Source organism: Pinus tabuliformis, chromosome 9 (genome assembly GCF_031772625.1).
Source record: "Pinus tabuliformis cultivar Carrire ecotype Pingquan chromosome 9, CPIR1, whole genome shotgun sequence".
Classification (NCBI taxonomy): Eukaryota; Viridiplantae; Streptophyta; class Pinopsida; order Pinales; family Pinaceae; genus Pinus; species Pinus tabuliformis.
Window position 1 is genome coordinate 1,713,623,470 of NC_142307.1, and position 22,001 is coordinate 1,713,645,470.

The following is a 22,001-nucleotide window of genomic DNA, read 5'->3' on the forward strand; positions in this document are numbered from 1 at the left end:
TGCATCAGTAGATGTATCTAACGTTTTCATAACTGCCCTGAATGGATTCTTCAAATCAGACCTTTCCTATGATCTTACTAAGGTCACAGTCCTACTCTGGTATAAGTCTTCTCAACCAAGCGTATTTGCTGTCAAAGTTTACTTTGGTGATTATTTCCTCTAACTGAGCTTTACAAGGGTGATGCCAGAGAAAGACCTTTGATTACTGTAGGTTAATTGAGCGATGATACATACCTCAAGCATTAAATTGCAAACTTCTAGCTTCGCTAATCTCCTTGCATTTCCACCACTAACTCAAAATCATTGTAGTGTGTATGTATGCTTGCTTGGTGACCAGAGCAGATCTTCAATACTATAAAGCATCAGATCTTGTTGCTGTTGTTGTATCACATTGAATATCATACTTAACTCATGGCCCTCTCATAGATCACTACACAAGTCATTGCTCAATTCCTTTATAAGCTTCAAGAAAGTGTAGATCCATGCTTTTTTGGTCTCCTGAACTAGGGATAAGGTTACAAGCAGCTCAACCTTTTCAACAACAATTTATTGTTCTTCAAGAGCTCACACAAGGATTTCATGGTGGTATGGTTCAAATAATTTGAAATAGAGGTACAATCCTTTTGCTTCTTGCTAGCTTTCGTATCTGGTACTTCTTGGTCACTGAAGATGTTCTCAACTTTAATTTGGGTTTGAAGATAAGCATACAATATCTCTGAGCAGCACGTCCTTTCACAAAGTATGACTCCAAAAGACATCCAAATAAGGCTGTAATAGGACTTATAATTAATGGGTCACAGAGGATAAACAAATCAGTCCCAAAGGACATCTTGGACTATATTTGACAGAATTTAAGGGTTCTGCTCCTCTCTTCAGAGATGCAAACAGACTTAATGGATTTCCTCAAATAAGCTCGGCCTTTGTACTTTTTGAAACACAGACTCCTTGAAGACCTGAGATTTGTTTCAATCCTCTGTTATAAAAACTGAGGCTTCTCGGAGAGACAATTTCTGAGTCCTTCCTGTAACCAAATTCAGACTTCTGAAACAGTTTGGACTGAGGTTACTTTTCCTGAGGTTTGTGGATCTCTTGAGGTTTCTTGGCCTCTGTAACAGGTCATGAGGCTCGGACTGAGGCTCAATCTTAGGCTCGGTTTGAGGTCTAGAATTTAGGGCTTCGACCCTCTTAAAAAGCAGATTTCATATTCAATGAAACCCCAGTCTCTCTTAAAACATTGTTGACTTTACTTGCCTCGTCTAAGGTCACAGTTCAAGGCTGCTCTTATACCATGTTGAAGTTTAAAATGGTCTTCTAAACCGATAATTACTTCTAATGATTTAATTCTCTTCATATTCTTATCCATCATTAAGTAATTACACAAAAGACATCAACAATATGAAATGTAGGATCATGAAGAGACAGCCAAACAAAGAACACAAGAATTTACTTGGGAAAACCCACATGGGGGAAAGAATCCAACAACCTTTTCCTTAGAGAAATTCGTTAGTCCAACAAGAGACACACCTAGATCATCTAGTCAAACTTGGTTTGCTGCCTCCTAGTCAAGTCACGAGTCTGCCCACTGAACTTGATCTGATTAGGTCTACTAGGGCTGAATTTCAGCCTTCTTCTGCACCCAAAGTCTTGGTCCTGCAACTCGGTTACACTTCAGAAGTTCGGTCCTGCAAGTCGTCCTTCTGCACCCAAAGTTTCAGTCCTGCAAGTCGCCCTTCTGCACCCGAACTTTTGGTCCTGCAACCCAAATATGCTCAGAATTTCGGGGTTTCTATATCTCAAAAATTTGACCTTCCCTTTATCAGAAAATCAACCTTCTCTTCATTAATAAGTCGTCTTGCTTTTCAACAAAATAGTACCTCGGATTCCATCCTCTTTCTTGTCTTTGATTTGACTTTAGACTCGTCCTTGTGATGATCCGACTATGTGTCAGAAGTGATCTGAATTGTGTCAAATGATGGAGGATGAGTGGCTTTATATAGTCTTCTACCTTGCCGAAAGGGTGCCTCTTTGACTGGGGCTGACTTGATGAGGAGGAGGGCCAACTATGCTTCTTTGGAGCAAAAAATTCAAATATCAAAAATTCAAAATTTCTATTTTAAAAACCGACATGAAGAACATGTCATTTATCTTCTCTTTTGACAAGATCATAAAGGACATGTCTTATTTATTATTTCAAATACATCAAGAGTTAAAATATTAATTATGAAGACCGATCATAGCTACAAAATTCAACAACCTTGACCTTGAGTTGCTCCAACACTTGTCAAATCTATCAAACCCTAGGTCTCTCGCCCTTGTTTCTAGGTCTCTTCATAGAAAGCAAATTGCTTCCTTGTGAATCCTTGGACCTGAATTGCTTTCTTGAAGGCTTCTTAGTGAGATCATTTCATGCACTAACCCAAAAATATAAGTGATCTCTTTCCTACCGAGACTCTTCCCATTGGTGAAAGTCCATAAAGAGCAGGGGGTTATGTCTATGGTGACAGTGGGCCATTACACCATTGTTGCTTATTGGTCTAGTTTATACCTTGTAGGGTTTCCCTCTCCAAGGCTTGCTAGATTTTGTAGCAACAGGTTGTATAAGGTCAAAAGTTTTTGAACACATGGCTCACCATAGCTGAGTTTCTTGGAAAATATACAGTCTACATTGTTATGCTATAGTTGTTTTTTATGAGATCCTATGAAATTTTGTACATGGTTAATTCCACACCTTATTGAGCAACTGTTCAGCTGGAGTGCCAAACAACTTTCATTTACATCCTTGAGAGGGTGATGTGTTATATTATTTTGCCTTTTACATAGACCTAGACATCCTTTTTGTGCACCTATTGGTCCTATTCAGTGGTTTTCGTGAAATATTCACAATTATACCATTTCTTTCTTTCTTTCTGTCATATACAATCAAGGGAAAGTTTACTGAAGTCCAACTATTATGAGAATCAGAATGATTCTGACAAAAGAAGCCACCCATTGAACTATCCAACTCAGCAATTTTGTAGGCTATTTGTTGATATTGTCCTTGTATATTTGTTTAAAGTATAATTCAATGTGGAAATAACTTCAATACACGAGAATAATTTGGTTGTTGTTAATTTAATGCTTCGACAAATTTTTTTCCCCTTAAAATTGTACCAGTGTACTTTAGAATATTGGTTAGTACTCTTTGCATGATGTGACACATTTCCTGATATGTAATTGAGCTATTTAAGAATCCTGGATGCTGAACATACTCTTAAGATTTATGAGTCTTAAATTGCTTTTTTTGTTTGAGATTTTGACATGAACATGTGCATGCAAAAATTTATGCCACGCCATATGTGTTCTTGTATTTTGTCATTTAAAATGCTGAATCTGTGGTTTGGATTTTATCGCAGGATTCAGATGGACCTTTGTTGCCATTTGTACTGGATGCCTTACATGAAGTAAGTATTCTTACAAATGCCCCAATGAATTTCGTCTAAGAATGCATTACTGACAGACTACTAGTTGGACTTAAATGTTTCAGGAGCCTAAGTGACCAATAATTTAAGAAACTAGAATATGAAGATATCTGAAAGGACATTTTAAACCTAACTGGACCATTTTCCTGCTACTTGCATTGAAAAAATGAGATGGAAATGTGAGCATCACACACAGCAAGCAGAATGCTTTTGTATAGTATGAAAACGGGAATAGATAACTTGGATGTGACTGAAGTTGATACTGAAGAAGACAAAACTGATGCCAAACCGTAACAAGATGGATGATTAAAGGGAAGAAAAAAGAAAGAAATTATAATAATGATCATGATTGTGGCACTGAGATGTAGACAAGAATTATGAAAAGAAAGAAAGAAGGAAAGAAAGCTTGAACTATTATATTATCATGAAATGATGAAAGATTGGTGAGTGGAGCTTGAAAATGCAAAAAGTATTCATATAGCTGGAGTATGTTGTCATCTCTAGCGTAGTACATACTACACCTCTATAGACTTAACTGTTGAGAAATGTAGGTGCAGCAAGTGTAGGTGATTTGTCTTACTTTGATAACTGTTTGTGATATATTTTTACTTAATTTGATGAGCTTCTTGTTTCACTTGATTATTATTAGTGTTCTATCTTCACTCAGCTACCAAACAGTAAAATCAATGAGACATTAGGACACAAGATGTAGGTGATCAGCCAGAGCCAAAACCTCTCCAACTTGAGGGGAAAACCCACCAAAATTATTTCTCTTCTTATACATCTTCAATTGACAAATTCCAAGGCCTTTGACCCTTGACCAAGACCCTCTAAGATCCAAGTCAAACCTTGCTTCAACAACTTCTGCAAATTTGACTTCCAACAATGTCTTCTTGCAATTTCGACCTCCCCATCAGATTCTTCTGCAACTTCGACCTGCTGAACAGATTCTTCTACAACTTCGATTTGCCCAACAAATTCTTTTGCAACTTCGACATGCCCATCAGATTCTTTTGCAACTTCGACTTGCCCAGTAGATTCTTTAGCAGCTTCGACCTACCCAGCAAATTCTTCTGTAACTTTGACCTAACTTCACTTCTACAATTCGGCTTCTTTTGCTGCAATAGGAGCCCTAATTTCTTTGCACGTGTGGAGAGTATTAGCCCAAAAACAATCCCAAAAACTCGGCTTTCTCTTCCTCCTTCGCCCTCTTATTCTTCACACTCCTTTTCCTTCCTTGTGATCGAACTTGAGTGTGTGTCTCCAAGTAAGGCCAAAGCCTCCTTTATATAGGCTTCTCATAGGGTCAAATTGCTTCTTTTAGGTCGACGTGTCTCTTCATGTAGGCCAACTTGATCATTGCGCCATGACGAGGTCTTGGAGGGTCTTTTGACTCTATTTGTACTCAATAAATTTTCCTTTACAACATGTAACATGCCCAAATGGGTCTTCAATACATGACAATGACTTAATGACTTTATGACAAACCTAGAAGCACTCAATGGGTGCTTGACCTATAAAATAAATTTCCTTGAGCATGAAACCCATGCCTCGAGAACAATAATAGATTAATTTTTCTTTTTTATATTTAAATACATAAAATTATGATTACATATGCCATTATGAAGACCGAACCTAGTTACATATTTCAACGCTCCCTCTTAACTAGGGAGGTATTCATAATCCATACAAGGTTCTTGGACATTTTCAATCTGAAGAATTCTCATAAGAAGAGTTGGATTGGTAACCCATCGGTTTAACATCATATCATCCAACATTGTCACATAGCAAGGCACTGACTAACAAATCTATCTCTCAACAAGATCAGAGCACAATGCTGGCGAGACCAATGATTTATAGACACCATCATCATTGTCTCTCAAGGAACATACCCCACCTGCGTGTTCACAGGGTATGTCCTTTCAGGACTATTCTTATCTTGGATTCCCAGTTCTCAAAGAATATCGGTCCTCTATGACTACTCTTATCTTGGATGCCCTACCATATCCTCAAAGAGTAGCGGATGCCAGATGTTTACCCAATCCTCCATTCTTTTTTCCAAAGTGAAGACAAGAATGATGTGTCTATCTCTCCCTCTCAATTAGGAAGGATATACCCACTCCTATGAAGGAATGTACTCAAGTTCGCTCTTAACTAGGGACTTGCTTCCAACAAACTTCTGCTCTCGGTGAAGATCATGAGACCTTCAATTGATTGTAGAGCTCCTTCTTTCTTTGTCATGAATTTTATCTTCATCATTATGGAGCCTTCAACTCTTGGGAATTCTTCGTAAGGCACTGACGATCCATCACTTTCATTCATGAACTACGTCAGTCATGTCTTCCTTTCTTTAATCAGAAAGTGATCTACTAGTCCATACCTGGCTTTTCTTCATACAACTACCTTTTCCTTATCATGTTTTCTTCAGGATCTTCCATCCCACCACATGAGTACTAGTTGTAGGTGACGTCCACAACTCTCTTTCGGTATCCCTGTATTAGCATATCTTGATATTGTTCAAAAATAATAAATGAACATCAAATCAAAATTACCTTTTGTGATGGTCCTTCATCATGATATTCATCGTTGCAACCTCAACATCCTGTATACGCATTGACACATCTCCAAGATATTCAATGTCAAGGATTTTTTCTTTACAGACCTTATCAGGGTCTTCATGCCTACTCTATGGAGATGTCACGACCAATTCTTCTAGTTATAGGATGTTGATTTCCTTTTCTATGTGACCATAGTTGCATCTTTTATGATCTCTTCTTTATTTCTTCACATATTGTTTCCTAGGAATTTCCATCCATCATTCCTTCATATTTGTCAACCACCTCATATTCCATATGAGGACATATTATGTTGATTTCATCTAGTCAATATGTGAAACATGCCTTCATGAATCTTTTTAAAGGAGGAGATCCATTTTTCTTTAATCATGCTCATGAGATAGAGCATTTACCCATGCAACTATATGATGACATGACTCAATTAAATACATGCATCAGTGTTGCACGAAGCGCCCCCCCCCCCCCCCCCCGGTTCCAAGCCCTGAAGCGCGTCCCGTACGGAAGCGCGCTACCGAAATTTTTAGACGCTTCTTGGAAATTTGGAAGCGCTGGCGCTTCCGAAGCGCCGAAGCGCGCTTCGTACGGCGCTTCCCAGACGCTTCCGTACGCTTCCAGAAAAGCTTCCGGAAAAGCATTTAGAAAATCGTTTTTTTTTCAATTTTTTTTTAAATTTTAGGTGAGTTTGCTTGTTGGGGGTGGGTCCACCTTGGGTTAGGGTGACAAATGAAAGCAAAAAAAAATATAAATATAGCAGATGCTCCCTCATGGTAATGTTAAATTCTTAAAGTAAAAGTGACATTCTCCTTTATTTTTCATTTTCATCCTTTTACTTAAATTTTTAACATTACCATGAAATGACTCAGAATGTTTGAGAGTGGTTCCAACCTCATTGGACTTCATATGGAGAAAATAGAATTTCATATCCTATTCAAAATTCAGCAGACTTAACAGTTTTCAGGTATTCAGGATCAATGGGATTGTGGCATTTCATTAGATTATATCAAGTATGAAGGTATGCGATTAGCATTTAATCAAGAGCACCAAGCCCTATATGTACCCTGGTGTTGGTGGTGTTAATTGTTGAACTCCTTTGTCACGCGGCACGCCCTTAGCAAAAAATCACCTTTCAATCAAGTCAAAATCATCGATCAAACATGTTAAGCTTTTTCTACCATATTTTAAGTCTTGAATTAGGTAGTTTGATCAAAATTGGGCAATGTTGACTAATATCCCTAGACAATCGAGGTAGAGGCAAAGGCTAGACAAGAGGAGAAGAATCTAGATTCTAGATCATTAATGTACAATGGATGTTATATCTATCTTGATTTATGCAAAAATATGCATGTTTTCATGTCTTCTACAATTAATTTGGTATTTGGGATGTTTGTTTTGAGTATAAATGCAAAAAAATATAAAAAATATATATATATAGCAGACGCTTCCGCGGACGCTTCGCTTCCTAGATTTTTGGAAAATGACGCTTCGGCGTCCCCGCTTCCAAAAAACGCTTCCGCTTCGCTCCCGCTTCGTGCAACATTGACATGCATACATACCTCTTTCCTTGTTTCGATCATATAGGCTTCCTTCAACAACTTCCAATAATAGAGAGTACTTCAACCATCTTGACATGCTGCATTCTTTTGTCACCATACCATCATCCTTTCAAACAATGAATCTCATACAAGGTGGAATTCTCAGCAAGACGCTTCCTTCAAGGGAGGTGAACGTTCCAATGAAGATTCCAACAGAGGATCTAGATTATCCTCATCTGACAGAAGCTCCTTTCTCATGATGATGATGTATGATGAATTCTTGCTAGATGACTTTCTTTCATATGCACTACACATGCTTGCAAATGAGGTTACCAAGAGCTACTTCCTTTTGCTAAATTCATGTAGACTTGTACTTCAGCTATTTTTCAAGCTTCTTATGATGATATCATGTGCTCTTGCTTCAATCATATGCTCTTATAATGCCATCTCCTAAAATGATGCATCCTATCATGCTTCTAGAGTTTCCTACCATGATAGCTATATTTTACAAAAACTGAAAAGAACTTGGTGGAGAAGATTATCTCAATCATAGTAGAGATCTTTCACTTCCTCCTTTGATTTCTTCTTTTCAACTTCTTCCACTTCTTCAGTGATATGGGCTTCTTCCCTTCCTATTTTATTGTTGTCCTTCTTGAGCTTTGGATAATCTCTCTTGTAGTGCCCATATTCATGACAACCATAGCATTGGATTTTTGACATATTCTTCTTTTTCCGAGGACCAAACTTTCCAAACCTTCCTTTTCTCTCAGCCATGGCAACAAACGCTTGTGCTTGCTCGTTTGATCCTACATCACTTTTTGCCTTTAACTTGGTGTTTTCAATTTTGCACAATGACCAAAGTTCATTGAATGGGGTAGCTTCCTTCTTTCCATAGATGCTTGATGTAAAGTTGCCCCACTCCTTTGGAAGTGCATCGAGCACTATGGTGGTAATTTCCTTATTAGACATTATTTCTCCCAACTCTTGTAGCTGGTCTCTAATTTTTGACACCCTCATAAAGTACGAGGCTATTCCTTCTTATTTTGATATCTTCGTCTTGTAGAGTTCTTGTCTTAATTAGATCACTTCTCCTATAGTACTTACAGAGAAAAATTCTACAAGCTTGTCGTATATTTCTTTTGATCTCTCCAATTTTGATACATAGGGTATGAGAGGATCTTTAGTGGATTTTATGAGAATCCTTTGAGCCCTTACTTCCCCTTTGATATACTCTGCTAGAGCTTGATCTTCTTCCTCTGGAGGTTTAGTGATAGAGCCTTTAACATGATCCACGACTTCATTTTCTCTGAGGATCAAATTTGTCCTCTTCTTCCATGCAAGAAAGTTTGATGACCCAACCAATTTGTTGCTTTCCTTGCAAAATGAAGTCATTTTGATAGCAGATTTAGTCATAAAAATAAAGGTACTTGCTTGTCAAGTGAAGATGCTCCTTGATATTGATATCTTCAGCTTGATGTCTTATTGATTTTGATGATGATAGAAGATGTCTTCCTTCAAAAGTGATTCTTCAAGGAGAGGGAGATCACTTTGATTCCTTGATGAGGACGACAACACTTCTTCTTGCTTTCTTTGATGTAGAGGCTTTAAGATGCTTCAATTCGTAGTCCTGTCTTTGAGGTCTCCTTCTTCGCAATGTGATGGTTGAGCAAGGTTCCCAAGAATGTTTCAATTGAGAAACCCTTCTTTTGATAATCTAGGGTTTTGAGCTCTTCTTTGCTTGTACTCAGTCCTTGTGAATGTCTTCTTGATGGTATGATGTCAATTTTGATCTTTCTTGAAACTCTTTTTAATAGTCCTTCTAGTGCTTTGCCTTTGAGTGCCCTTTTAGCTGCCTTTCCTTGTTTTGTTACCTTAGCTATGATACCATGTTGAGAAATATAGGGGCAACAAGTGTAGGTGATTTCTCTTTGATAACTGCTTGTGATATCTTTTTACTTAATTTGATGAGCTTCTTGTTTCACTTGACTATTATTAGTGCTATTCTATCATCAAACAACTACCAAACAATAAAATCAATGAGACAATAGGACACATGATGTAGGCGATCAACCAGGGCCAAAACCTCCCCAACTTGAGAGGAAAACCCACTAGAATTCTTTCTCTTCTTATAGACGTTCAATTGATAAAATTCCAAGACCTTTGACCCTTGGCCAAGACTCTCCAAGACCAAGTCAAACCTTGCTTCCAACAACTTCTACAAATCTGACTTCCAACAACTTCTTCCTGCAATTTTGACCTCCCCAACAAATTCTTCTAGAACTTCGACCTGCCCAACAAATTCTTTTGCAACTTCGACTTCTGAGTAGATTCTTTTGCATCTTCAACCTGCCGAGTAGATTCTTCTGTAACTTTGACCTGCCCAACAAATTCTTCTGCAACTTCGACCTAACTTCACTTCTACAATTCGGCTTCTTCTGCTGCAGTAGGAGTCCTAATTTCTTCACACGTGTGCAGAGTATTAGCCTAGAAACAATCCCAAAAACTCGACTTTCTCTTCCTCTTTTGTTTCTTCTTCTTCGCATTCCTTTTCCTTCCATGTGATCAAACTTGAGTGTGTGTAGTGTGTGTCTCCAAGTGAGGTCGAAGTCTCCTTTATATAGGTTGCTTATAGGGCTGAATTGCTTCTTTTAAGCTGACTTGATCTTTGTGCCAAGAACGAGGTCTTGGAGGGTATTTTTACTCTATAAATTTTCCTTTACAATATGTAACAAGCCCAAATGGGTCTTCAATACATGAAAATGACTCAATTGACTTTATGACAAAGCTAGAAGCACTCAATGGGTGCTTGACCTATAAAATAAATTTCCTTGAAACCCATGCCTCAAGAACAATAATAAATTTATATTTCTTTTTATATTTAAATACATAAAATCATGATCACATATGTCATAATGAAGATCGAACCTAGTTACATATTTCAACATTAAGCAGTACAATTGCTGTGTGGAGGGGGCCCATATTTCCACAAACAAGGGGGTCTCATACATCAATTTGACATATATCTAGGTCATGACCTTAAATTAGCTTATTATTACTATTATTTTTATTACAGGCCTAAAATGCAAATTGATGAAAAATTAACAAAACAAAATCTAAATCTTATGCGAATAATGTTAGAATTAATAATGATCTACCGTTTGGGGTTAGGTCTAGGGTTTTAGAACTATGCAATATAATTTTTGTTTTTGTTTGTGTAAGCTTGGTAGATCCTTTTTCTATTAATATTTTCTGAAAATGAGTATATCTTTAACAAAATTTGTAGGTGGCCTCAACCTACCCGCAGGAAACCAGGTCTGTTGGCCACTTGTCTGCATCGAATGTTGTCCAAAATTTAAAGAGAGTTTTCATGACCATCCAGGCTACATTGGCAGTTTTATCTACTATAAAATTCAAATTAAAATAGTAAATGCTAGCCGACATATAAACAAAATTCTATTTGAAGACCTACTTCATTCATTTGATGAGTCCACCGGGGTTGGGGCTTTTGTGCTGGATCCCAGGATTTCGCTTCTCTTCATATCCTGTATGCTCTGTTCAATCCTATTCACCGTGAGGTTGTTTCGGTACAATTGCATCTGGACAGATACAATCTCCATGTGCAGATCCTTCATACTAGGCTCAGCTGGTTTGGCATCCTCCGGTTCCTCTCGCTCCTTATATGTTGTCATTGCTCAGGCCAGGATATTCTTCATGACCCAGTACTGTTGAATTGTTTGCTGGAACAACGTTTGACGTCCTTTGGTATTCCTGGGGTCTTTAACCATGGTTTCCCATTCTTCTGCCTCGATCTCTTGATTTGCTATACTATCATTTAGCTCCCTCTCCCACTCGGATATTTGTGCTTTCACCTCTAGCGGTGTTCCAACCATGTATGCATTTATCAGGTTCTGCATATTCTCTTTCCCGGTCTTCCTTCCTCTTTTACTTGGTCCTCTGCTGGAGGTTGCTTCCAACCCTTTCGTCTTTTTTCTTGCCTTGCCCATTCCTCTATTTCCTCTCTTTCCCGCTTCTTTTCCTTCCTTTGCCATCCCGTTCTCCTTCTAGCTCAATACCTCTTTTCCCGGGCGGCTCACCTGTTCCAGGTGGCTAACGTGTTCTGGGGCTGGAGCCCTATAAGAGTTCCGAGACTCTGGGATTCGCTGCACTCTGGTAGTTATATTACCTAAAACATAAACAAGTGAAAATTCCTTATAAGTTAGAATTATTTTGAACAGAGTAAACATAGGCTTCTTTGGCCCGAGCTTTTCCAATTGCTCCCGACTTGGAGAATTGTAATAGCCCTCTTTAACACCTAGATTCCCCCCTTCCTCCTCAGGGAAATTGAGGCTTCTGTCCTCCACTTCGTTACAGTGGTTCTCTATTGAATTTTGAAGCATCCAGTTTCCCAATCCCCACAGGGTCTCTCTGTTTCTCCTCCGGGCTGAAGTATCTTCCCCCCTGCTTATCCCCACCCCGACAGACGGGGTAATGCTTCTCAGAGTGAACAATTGTGAAGGCATCCCTATCCTGGGTCCCATTAGAGAGGCAGGACCGAGATTTTCTCATTGCTGTTTTCCTGCCCCAGTTGCTACCCCTGATACTACCTTTGAACACATAGCCTTCGGCCAGGTCTGGGTTCCACTTGAGTTGGAAAGAAGGCGACTGACCCCTCACCCATGACTATACTCCTTCCTTCCCAGGCCACAGACTCCACCATTTTGGTGTGACAGGTTTCATTCTACCTCCCTTGTGAAAACGCCAAAGGAGGTCCCATCAGGCCATAGTACCTCGGGACCTATCTACCCAGAGACCCATTTTAGAGTTCCCTCACCCCCTGATCTCGATGGCATTCCAGACAAACTCACTCCAAGTTAACGAGCTAGAGCCATGGAAGAAATAGGGCTCTACTCTTTCTACGTCCTGAGTTACCATAGTCGTTAACTAGTAATTCTCTGAAAAAATCATATTTGCTAGGCAGTCTAGAATGGGAGCCGAGATAACATACCAAATCTTTCCGACGAAACCTGGTTGCAGCTTGTTAAAATGTTCTATGCTAGAGCAATTTATTTCAATTTTCATAGTTAGCTCAATATCTTTTCCAGATTAGCAATCACATCAGCATTAAAGTAAACTGTAGATAGAACATAAATATAAATTGCAGAAGACAAGCCAAGACAAGAGGACACAAGATGTGGCGCCAACCAGGGACAAACCCCAATGTGGGGAAACCCTTGATCAATTCTTCTTTTATGTTCTTCAATAATTCAATAGAGAGAGAGAGAGATAGTACATATACAACAGAAGTCAACACTTCGAATTATCTAGATATGAGCATGGATCATCTCCTGTCATGATGATACATGAGATCAGTTGAAGACATTTTGCTTCAACTGATTCTCCAAGGTGACGACTTCACCTAACTGAGTGTTGCAGCTTGTACTCATGTTGCTGTGCTGCACCTAGTCACTGAGCTGCTCCCATCTGCTCCTATCATCATGCTGCCCCTTACTGACATGCCCATCATGCTGCATCTTTCATCATCATGGTTTCATTCATCATCATGCTGCCCTTTACTAACATGCCCATGATCTCATTCATCATCATGCTGTGCTTTACTAACATAACCATGATCTAATTCATCATCATGCTGCCCTTTACTAACATAATTGTAGCTTATCAAACAGTGCTTAAGGCATATGAAAATTACCTTCTTTTATCACAACAAACTAGCTGTCCCAACACGTACAAGATACACTTCAGAATGTGTGCATTAGCTCACTGTTAGGTTGCAGCGATTCTGGACTGGTTAGGGCACCCAACCATAGTCCCTAACAACCCTTTAACTAACCCAAAATTGCTTCTTCTTACTGTGGTTGTCCTCTAATAGGGTTCTGCCCTCCATGCTACTCTTTAAGGGCAGTGTCAAGCCCAACGCATAAACCTTTCACCCCAAAACTGACTGCGACATTCTCTTAACAGAACTGTTCACCCTTCAGCAATGCTTTGAGACAGTCCTTTCATTCTAGGCCTTCACATCCAGACTGCAACTGGCAAGGCAACACCTCGGCCTGCCTGAAACAACGTTCCATTCCTCCCTGCCCTAACCTTTGCTTGCTATGCGTATCAGGATCTATTTACTGCGGAATTAGGGCCTCCCTCTGGCTATGGATGAGAGCCTCTTAGATTTGCAGTTCGGTCTTCTTTTGCTGTCTCCTTAGTTGTGTCTTTAGGGCTCTTCTAGAATTGCAGCCAGGGCTTCTTTTGCTACGTATTAGGGTCTCCTCAATGTTTGCGGATCTAGCCTTATCCAAGCCTTCCTTTATTGCGGATAGGGCCTTCCCTTTAGTTGCGTATGAGGCCGCCTTTACTGTGGTTAGATCTCCTTCAATTGCGGCTAGAGCAACATACTGCAGCTAGGGCATTATACACTTAGCCCAACGTATCTTCTTAGTGTCTCTCCTTCACCAAAAACCCAAAGACATGAAGAGGAGGAGATCACATGAAGAGTGTGTCAAAATGACTTCAAGTCCTCTTCTATTTATACTAAAACGTAGATGATGAATAGACATGACTATTGGGCTTCTAAGCCTACACAAGTTGCTGGCTGACTTGACAATTTGTCTTATAACACAAATAAATTCATAACTCCATGAATACTTATCGGAATCAGATGATCTTTAGATCAATCCTACACCTCTCGATGAGAGGGATCCAATAAAAATATCAGCTGCCATAAATAAGATGACCCATATGGAGTTTGGCCCTAGTTGCCAATTTTAACATAGCTCGACGTCCTTCAGCCCGCTTCCACCACCTTCCAGAGCACGTCCTACCTTCTCACTCTGCATGCAAATTCCCCCTCTCCTAACTGTCTTACCTTTTTGTTTCTCTGTCCAGTTGCCCTGCTTGTTGTTCGAAGGACTCTCCATGTGCCTTTGTCCTCCTTCCGCTGCCCATTCCCTTGTTCAGTTTACTCGGGATGGGGTTTCCCTGACACTGCCATAATTGCCCTTCATAACTCCACTCTTACCGCCGACTGCTCCTGTCGTGGGCTTACTCCGTTCGCCTTGCCACTTGCCAGTTGCTCTTTCCTGTCCGCTCCCACACTTGACAACTGGTCGCCTTCTCTCACCTCCACCCTCATCCACATTTTCCACTGCCCTATACTGCCGCTGCCCCACTGCCCTGTGTTGCCTGCTGCCCCACCTGCACTCGTGGCCTCACATCGCCCACTTCCTCCTTTGCCCTTCGAGTTAGCGGGGTGTCTACTCTCACCTCGGCCCCCCTCACCTTCCGTCACTGCTTCGTGCCTATCACACCCCAATCAGGGGTATGCAATATAATTTTAATGTGTTGACATAATGTGATTTTTAGTATGAGTAATGTTAAATAACAGTGACGCAGTGAACAATTGGGTTGACCACCATAGTAAGTAGTTTAGTACAACATGTCATCTCCTCTATATATGCAATTCGTGACGAATAAAATTGTGAATTAACTACCATATTTCTTTCTTCAATCACCTCTCTCATCTCATAATGTTATCAGAGCCATGTTTGAGGATGTGCACAGACATTGAGTGAACAAGGAGAAGCGGAAGTTTGCATCATCAACATTTTAGGCATGAGGAGACATCACTGAAAAATATGCATCTACATTTGTGACATCATGTAAGGCATCACACAAAAAAGTATCAAATTCTCAGTGACAAATTTCTGTGCAGGGCATTATAGCATCAAATAGAGATTAGGAGCAAATATTGTTTATTTTCATGAAATTGAAACTAACAAGTATCAAGTCATACACTGCCGGTTGAATTCTCAGATGGATAAAAAATATTGTTGACGTTTGTAAAGTTTAGTGTTTAAAATTTTAAAGAAAGAATATTGCGTTGTTGACAAAGATGGAGAACAAAATAACAATGATTGCTTGAGAGGACAATACTGGTTGAAAGAATAACACTAACCATGACCGCAACAATTGGAAAACGGCAAATACCAATGACTGCATGATGAATTAAAAGTGATGCTACACTATAAATATCAGCAAGTTGCAACATTGACATCGGCAGGTTGAACAACATTGATGAGAGAACAAACCATAGCGAAAGAGGTGAATTGGGCCTGTTATGCACCCAAGTGGGTAACTCCTAAGAGAAATTTTTTCTCCTATTCTGATCAGCTTTCCAGCCAGCAGCTCTATGATTATATACAGACAGCTAGCCTCAAAGTGTTGAGGTTGTAGCTTGGAAGGTGATTCTGCATGGATCCAAGGTTACTTGTGAGTGGGAGTGGAAGCGGGAGTGGCATTTTCAAAAGCTCTCGGATTGGGAGCAAATCTGGAGCGAAGTTTTATATAATATATATTTTTATATATTTTGATGCATCTATGTCAACAAAAGCATGTAGAATGACGAATTAGATATAAAAAGCATAAAAACATGGATTGAACCATATAACATTAATCATCTAGAAGTTATAATTTTCTTCAGTCACGTCCACAAGTTAGTAACATACATCATATCGAGTCTCATGATTCATCAATCTCAAAGTTTCAAGATTTCAAAATTCAATATATAATATTTATCATCATTGATCGCTAAAATTGTACTTGTAGCCATTATCATTACCAAGTAACAAAACTATAACAAAAAGTATCTAACATGAAATGAAATGTTTCAACTTTCAACTTTCACGAAGCATCATATTCATAATTCATTACCAATGAGTTATAATTGCCAACTTCAAACTTCAAACTTAAATGATCATATATTGTTTACAAAAAATATCATAATAAATATAAAAGTGCCAACAATTATAAAAACTACTAGAAACTAGAAAAGACAAGTAAATCTATTATCCACTGCTTCCTCTTGCCGCCACGAGAAATGTTTAATATTTGAGAAGGTCGTGGTGGTCTACTGCTATTGGGAATCTTGTCCCGCATAGTCGGACAACCAAAAACAAAAGCCACATGCCCTCCATGTGAGGATGTAGATGGAAGTGGCGGCAAAAAATGCAAAGATTTTGGAACTCAAGCACTACTACTGGATGGTGGGTGTGGCATGGCTAGTCTTGCTTCATCATCATCTTTCAGAAATTTTGTTTCCAATTCTTCTAGATGTAGAGCACCATCCTCCAAATTATCTTCCTCTGGGATGTTGTCCCAAGTTGTATATTATGTATCCTCACGAGCTCGATCACAATAGTGACTCAACAACCTCAATTTGTAGTGCACATAAACCAAGCTTTTTGCCCAGTTTTCATGAGTTTGTTTCTTCTCACATTATGGATGAAGATGTAGGTGCTCCAACACCTCTCTGCAGAAGAAGTATTTACAACCTATGAGAGCACTTTTTTTGCCAGTTTTGGCAAAAGTCCTTGCCTGCCATATGTGTCCCACCATGTGATAGCATCAAATTTGTGATTGCACGCAAAGAACCAAACACTCTAGTGCTAGTGAAGTATCTGCCTAATTCAAGATGCAGATTAGCACACTCCTCCTTGTCTGGGACCAACTTGTCTATTGCTTTCATATATCACTCTTGTACCTTTGGATCTGTATGGGGTTTGGAATTAACTCCATCGCCAAGTGCAGGTTTTCCCAACCAAGCTAGAGAGTAGTATTTTGGCATAAGGATATACACCAAGGCATGTAGTGGAACATTAAGTTTATTCCATCGTGCACACAGACATTTGTGAATAATATCAAACAAGTTGGGATCTTTTTCTTGAACAATATATTTTATTTGCCCCAACATACTATCCATCTGCTCAAACACCTTCCCAATCACTAGTGCATTTGTATCTGCGAAACAAATCATGTTATAAATGGGCTTGGTGAACTTCCCTCACACGTTCCCAAAACAGACCATCAAGAGCAGTGTCCTCCACCTGTTCAAAGCCTTACGTGTCAATTGTGGTTGGAGCCCTGTCCTTTAATACCTGCCAGTGTCGACTTCATACCATGCTAGCCAATAACTCTCTTACCTTAAAAAGGTGCCTGAAGGTGAAGTAATAGCTAGCAAATTTAGTCTTTGTAATCTTCAACAAATGCAAACTTGAGTGACTGTGGAAAATCCGTTGGGCATTGCTATGATTTGTAATAAACTTTATCATTTTTTGCCTCTCTTGTACAAATCACCAATCCATTTGTATTGAGGGTTTTTGTTCTTAATAATATCATGCATAAAAAGGTTCATTGTGTGAACCAAACACCCAGACCAAAATATGTTGGGGTATCTATCCTGATTCCTCAATAATTGCTCCCGTTGCCTTACAATTAGAAGCATTATCAATGATGACTTGGATGACATTGTATGGGCCAATACATTCAATTATTTGAACTAATGGTTCTGCAATGTTGATGGCGATCTTGAACTTTTCTGAGTAATCATATGCTGAAAGGAAGACTGCACCACTACTAGATACAACAAGAACACTTATCAATGGCTTCCCTTTTGTATTTGTCCATCCATCAGATACAATGGATACCCCATGCTCATTCCAAGAACATATCATCTTACCCAAAGCATTTGCTATTTTTTCTTTTTTCATGATCAAGTCCCACGGTTCTATCCCTGTCATACCCAGGGCTCTTGTATCCTTTGGGGGCATCATTAATGGCGGAAACCATTTCATGCCAATAAGGTGAGCGAAGAACATTGAATGGTATTCCACATGCATAGAGAAACCGGATTTTTTTTGAATCCACATCATTCCTACACCCTTTGTCAAGGAAATATGATATGGTTCTATGCCTTAAAGGGATGTTTGTTCCTATGCCTCCATATCCATTGCCATGGGAGGATGTTGATGGAGTTCTTTGTCTATGTGATTGTGGGCTATCATGTTCAAAGTCACCCTTTGATCTTTTAGATTTATATTGGGCTTCCTCCTCTTCCCTTATGTATTTGGCTCTTTGTTGTGCTGTCACACTTACACAAGTTTTGATTCCTACTTGTTTACCTCCATCCCATGGCATTGTCCCACAAAGGTGCTTTCTGGCACAGGTGTATGAACTTGTGTAAGTGTTTTTGCAATGGAGGCATGTAAATTTAGTGGTTCCACCCCCTTTCCCTGCTTCAGGCCTAGAAACATATTTCCACAATGGGGTTTGGTTTGCTTTCGTTTTTGTGCCCTCATCTCCACTCTCCTCTTCCTCCTCACCAAGGTACTCCTCCTCTCCAGGGTTTTCAAATCCACCACTACCCACTTCATCATCTTCATCATGATCGACTCTCCTTTTTCTACTCTTCAACACCATAATAACAAAAAAAGGAACCAACATCAAGAGAATGCGAAGCCATATAGCCATGATGTTTGAAGTTTTGATTCTTTGAACTTTGGTGGAGTTATAGTTTCTTGCCTGCAATAAAATGGAGGAATGGGAATGGGAAAGAGAGAAGAGAGCATTTTCATTTAACAATGAACATATAAAAAACAAACATGCTAGAATAGAGTAAGATCCTAGCTCTTTGGCCTTCAATCCCAAGCTCCAATCTCCTTTGCAAGCTCCTCAAGCTCCTAAGCAATCCTCTCATTCTTTCTCTCAGTCTTTCTCCTCAACTCAAGCTCCAATTCCAAAAGCTCTCCCTTGCTCTCTCAATGTGCAAATGGTGAATTATGGGAGGGGACAAGGGCCTTTTATTTTTTTGGCTCTTCCCCTCCCTCCCTTGTCGCCGCACCACCCGCCCATTTCGCCCATGGGGAGCGATTTTTTAAGGCGGGAGCGACTGCCCCTGCCTTAAAAAAATTGCTCTTGGAGCGAATGGGAGCGGTCAGGGAGCGAATGCTCCCCAATCATTCCTTGTTTTTTTTCAAGTGAGAGTGCTCCCGAGATGCTTTGAAGTGGAGCGCGCTTTAGGAGTGGGTTCGGGGGGGGGGGGGATGCTCCCCCACAACGCTGCATGGATCAGGTGCCATGACATGCAACTAGTCACCTTAATTATCTCCTACAATAGTTAATCAATAAATTTCCTAAGTCAATACTTTAGACGACAATTTAATTTGACTACTAGGTACCTTTTTATAAAAGGGAAAATAAGCGAACAACATATTAAGTTGTAGCCGTTGATCTCAGTGAATCGAGATATAATCTCAGCCATTGAGATTAGGGATTTCGCTTGAGATTAGGGTTTAATCTTTTTAATAGGAGGTTCGAGCCAAAGGAGATGCACATTCGAATTTGGCACAAGTTGGGATTCAGTGGAGTGCAGTATTTGGTAGTAAGAGTAAGAAAAAGCTAAATTGAGCTAGCTAGAGTGAGATTAGGGCAAAGTGAGATCAACAGAGAGGCTGAGTTTTCTCTTTGGCAGAGGTTGAGTTTCTTTGTTTGCAAAAGTTTTCTGCTGGGCTGCACGTGTGGGTCGTACAAGAGCTGAGAGAGAGAGAGAGGGCTGAGATCTTTTGTTGGGTATTTGTTGGACCAAATTGTTGTGTAACTGCTGTAAGAAAATATTTCTTCTAAAGCTGAATAAGAAGCCCATTGTTTAGTAGTTTTCCCCACACTGGGGTTTCCAAGGTATATCTGTGTTATTCTTTGTTGCATGTGATTGGTTTCGAGTATTTTTGTTCTACAATTTATTTGGTTAAAAACCCAGAATATTTATTGTTACAAATTAGATTAGAAAGCATTGTTTATTTCAAATCTATGATTATTTGTTGTGATAATAAATTTCTGACTGGGTTAATTAACATGGTATCAAAGCTCTAAACTCTAAATACAAAGCTAAAATATATGACACAGGTCTCATGACAAAAAATTCAGATTTCAATTTTTCAATCTCTTCGAGGGTTTTATTCGACAATGGTGACTAGTGTCCGATATGACGACAAGCTTGAGGGATCTTCGAACTATTTGTAGTGGAAGGTTTGAATCTCAACCGTTTTCAAGGAGAAGAAGCTGTGGAATTTTGTTAATACAACAATGGTTCCATCAGTGAATGATCCAATTTCCCTTGATCTGCATGAGGTCAAGGAGGCCAAGGAGGCCAAGACACAAAGGATTATTCTCGATGGGTCAAATATCATCTCATACCCCATCTGTCAAAGAAGGATACTGCGAAAGAGATGTGGGATGCACTCACGAAACTATATCAGAGTGACTATTAGAGTCGAAAGATGATGCTCAAGGACAAGTTGCATGGCACAATAATTTCAAGGGCGAGAACGTGACATCTTATTTGTCCATGCTGACACAGGTGAGGGATGAATTGGCTACTGTTGGAGAGACAATTATTGAGGAGGAGCAAGTGCGTATAGCCTTGAATGGCTTTTGGAAGCATTGGGAGGTCTTTTTCAAGTGTATTATGGGCTGGGATCACCTACCTGGCTGGGCGAGGCTTTGGGAGGTCTTTTTCAAGTGTGTTATGGGCTGGGATCACCTACTTGACTGGGCGAGGCTTTGGGATGATTTCGTCCAATAGGAGGTCGATGAAAGTGGTTAGTGAAGAGATCAAAGGAAGAGGTTTGAAGAAGAGGAGAACATTGCTTTGGCAAGCAAGGGTAAGCAGAAGGCAAAGAAAGGGCCAAGTGAGGGGTCCTCTTTTAATGGTGAGAAGAAGAGGGATCCAAGGAATTTCTTGCATGCCATCAGCTAGGTCACTATGCTAGCCAGTACTGGATTAAGTTTGTAGAACAATTTGAGAATGAGTTTTCGCTCATTGCATGTCTCTCGAGTTCAATTGCCACTAGCGTGTGGTACATTGATACTACTGATTTCCTCTACCCCTCTTGCGAGAAAATGTAACAACTTTCCCTCTAGATGAAGAAGGTGGTGGGGCGGTAGTGGACTTCACTGTGCTCTAGAAGCTGAAGAACTAGGAGCTATAGGAGGTAGACCATGTCCTCCTACTAGTGATAGGGGTAGGTGGTGTCACCTCCTCCTCATTTTGCTCCTCCTCCTCCTCTATCCCCTCTGCTACCTCCTGCTCTTACCAATTAGGGGTCGACTCCATGATAGGCCTCTCGGCCTCAACCCTCCATGTAGCAGTGGTGTCAATCCCATCCAATGAGATGGTCTCCACATCAGGTGTCCTCTCAAGTTGTCACCAACAATCGAAGATTGTAGTAGACGTAGACCATGTCATTAAGTCGTTGGGACCCCAACCTGTACAAGCGTCATAAATTAATAAATTAATAATTATAAAAAAATATTATTTAATGAATTCAAAAAATTATTTGGAAATTTGGAATATTTTAACCTATTGCGCTTCTTGGTGTGTATATTCAAATACATTCCAGTTGTGCTCACATCTCGAGGAGCTACATGTTTGGCTGAGCACTCGAATGGCAAGCCTTTGGAGATTGGGTGCTCTGCTACCATAGCTTCTGCACCATGCATCTACAACAAATAAGATAAACATAAGAAAAAAAATGAAATTTGAAAGTTGAAGCAAAGTATGAACTTGAAGAGACAATGAAATTTGAAACAAA

The 22,001-nt window shown here is 39.7% G+C and overlaps 1 protein-coding gene across 1 annotated transcript in view; it reads left to right on the forward strand.

The window, feature by feature from the left end:
- The window catches only part of LOC149155551 (stromal processing peptidase, chloroplastic-like), a 335,427-nt gene that overhangs the window by 72,827 nt on the left and 240,599 nt on the right, over positions 1 to 22,001 (forward strand). Inside the window, exon 5 of the mRNA XM_089445700.1 lies at positions 3,393 to 3,440. Within this exon, the coding sequence (XP_089301826.1) occupies positions 3,393 to 3,440 (48 nt within the window). The remainder of the gene's footprint in view (positions 1 to 3,392; positions 3,441 to 22,001) is intronic.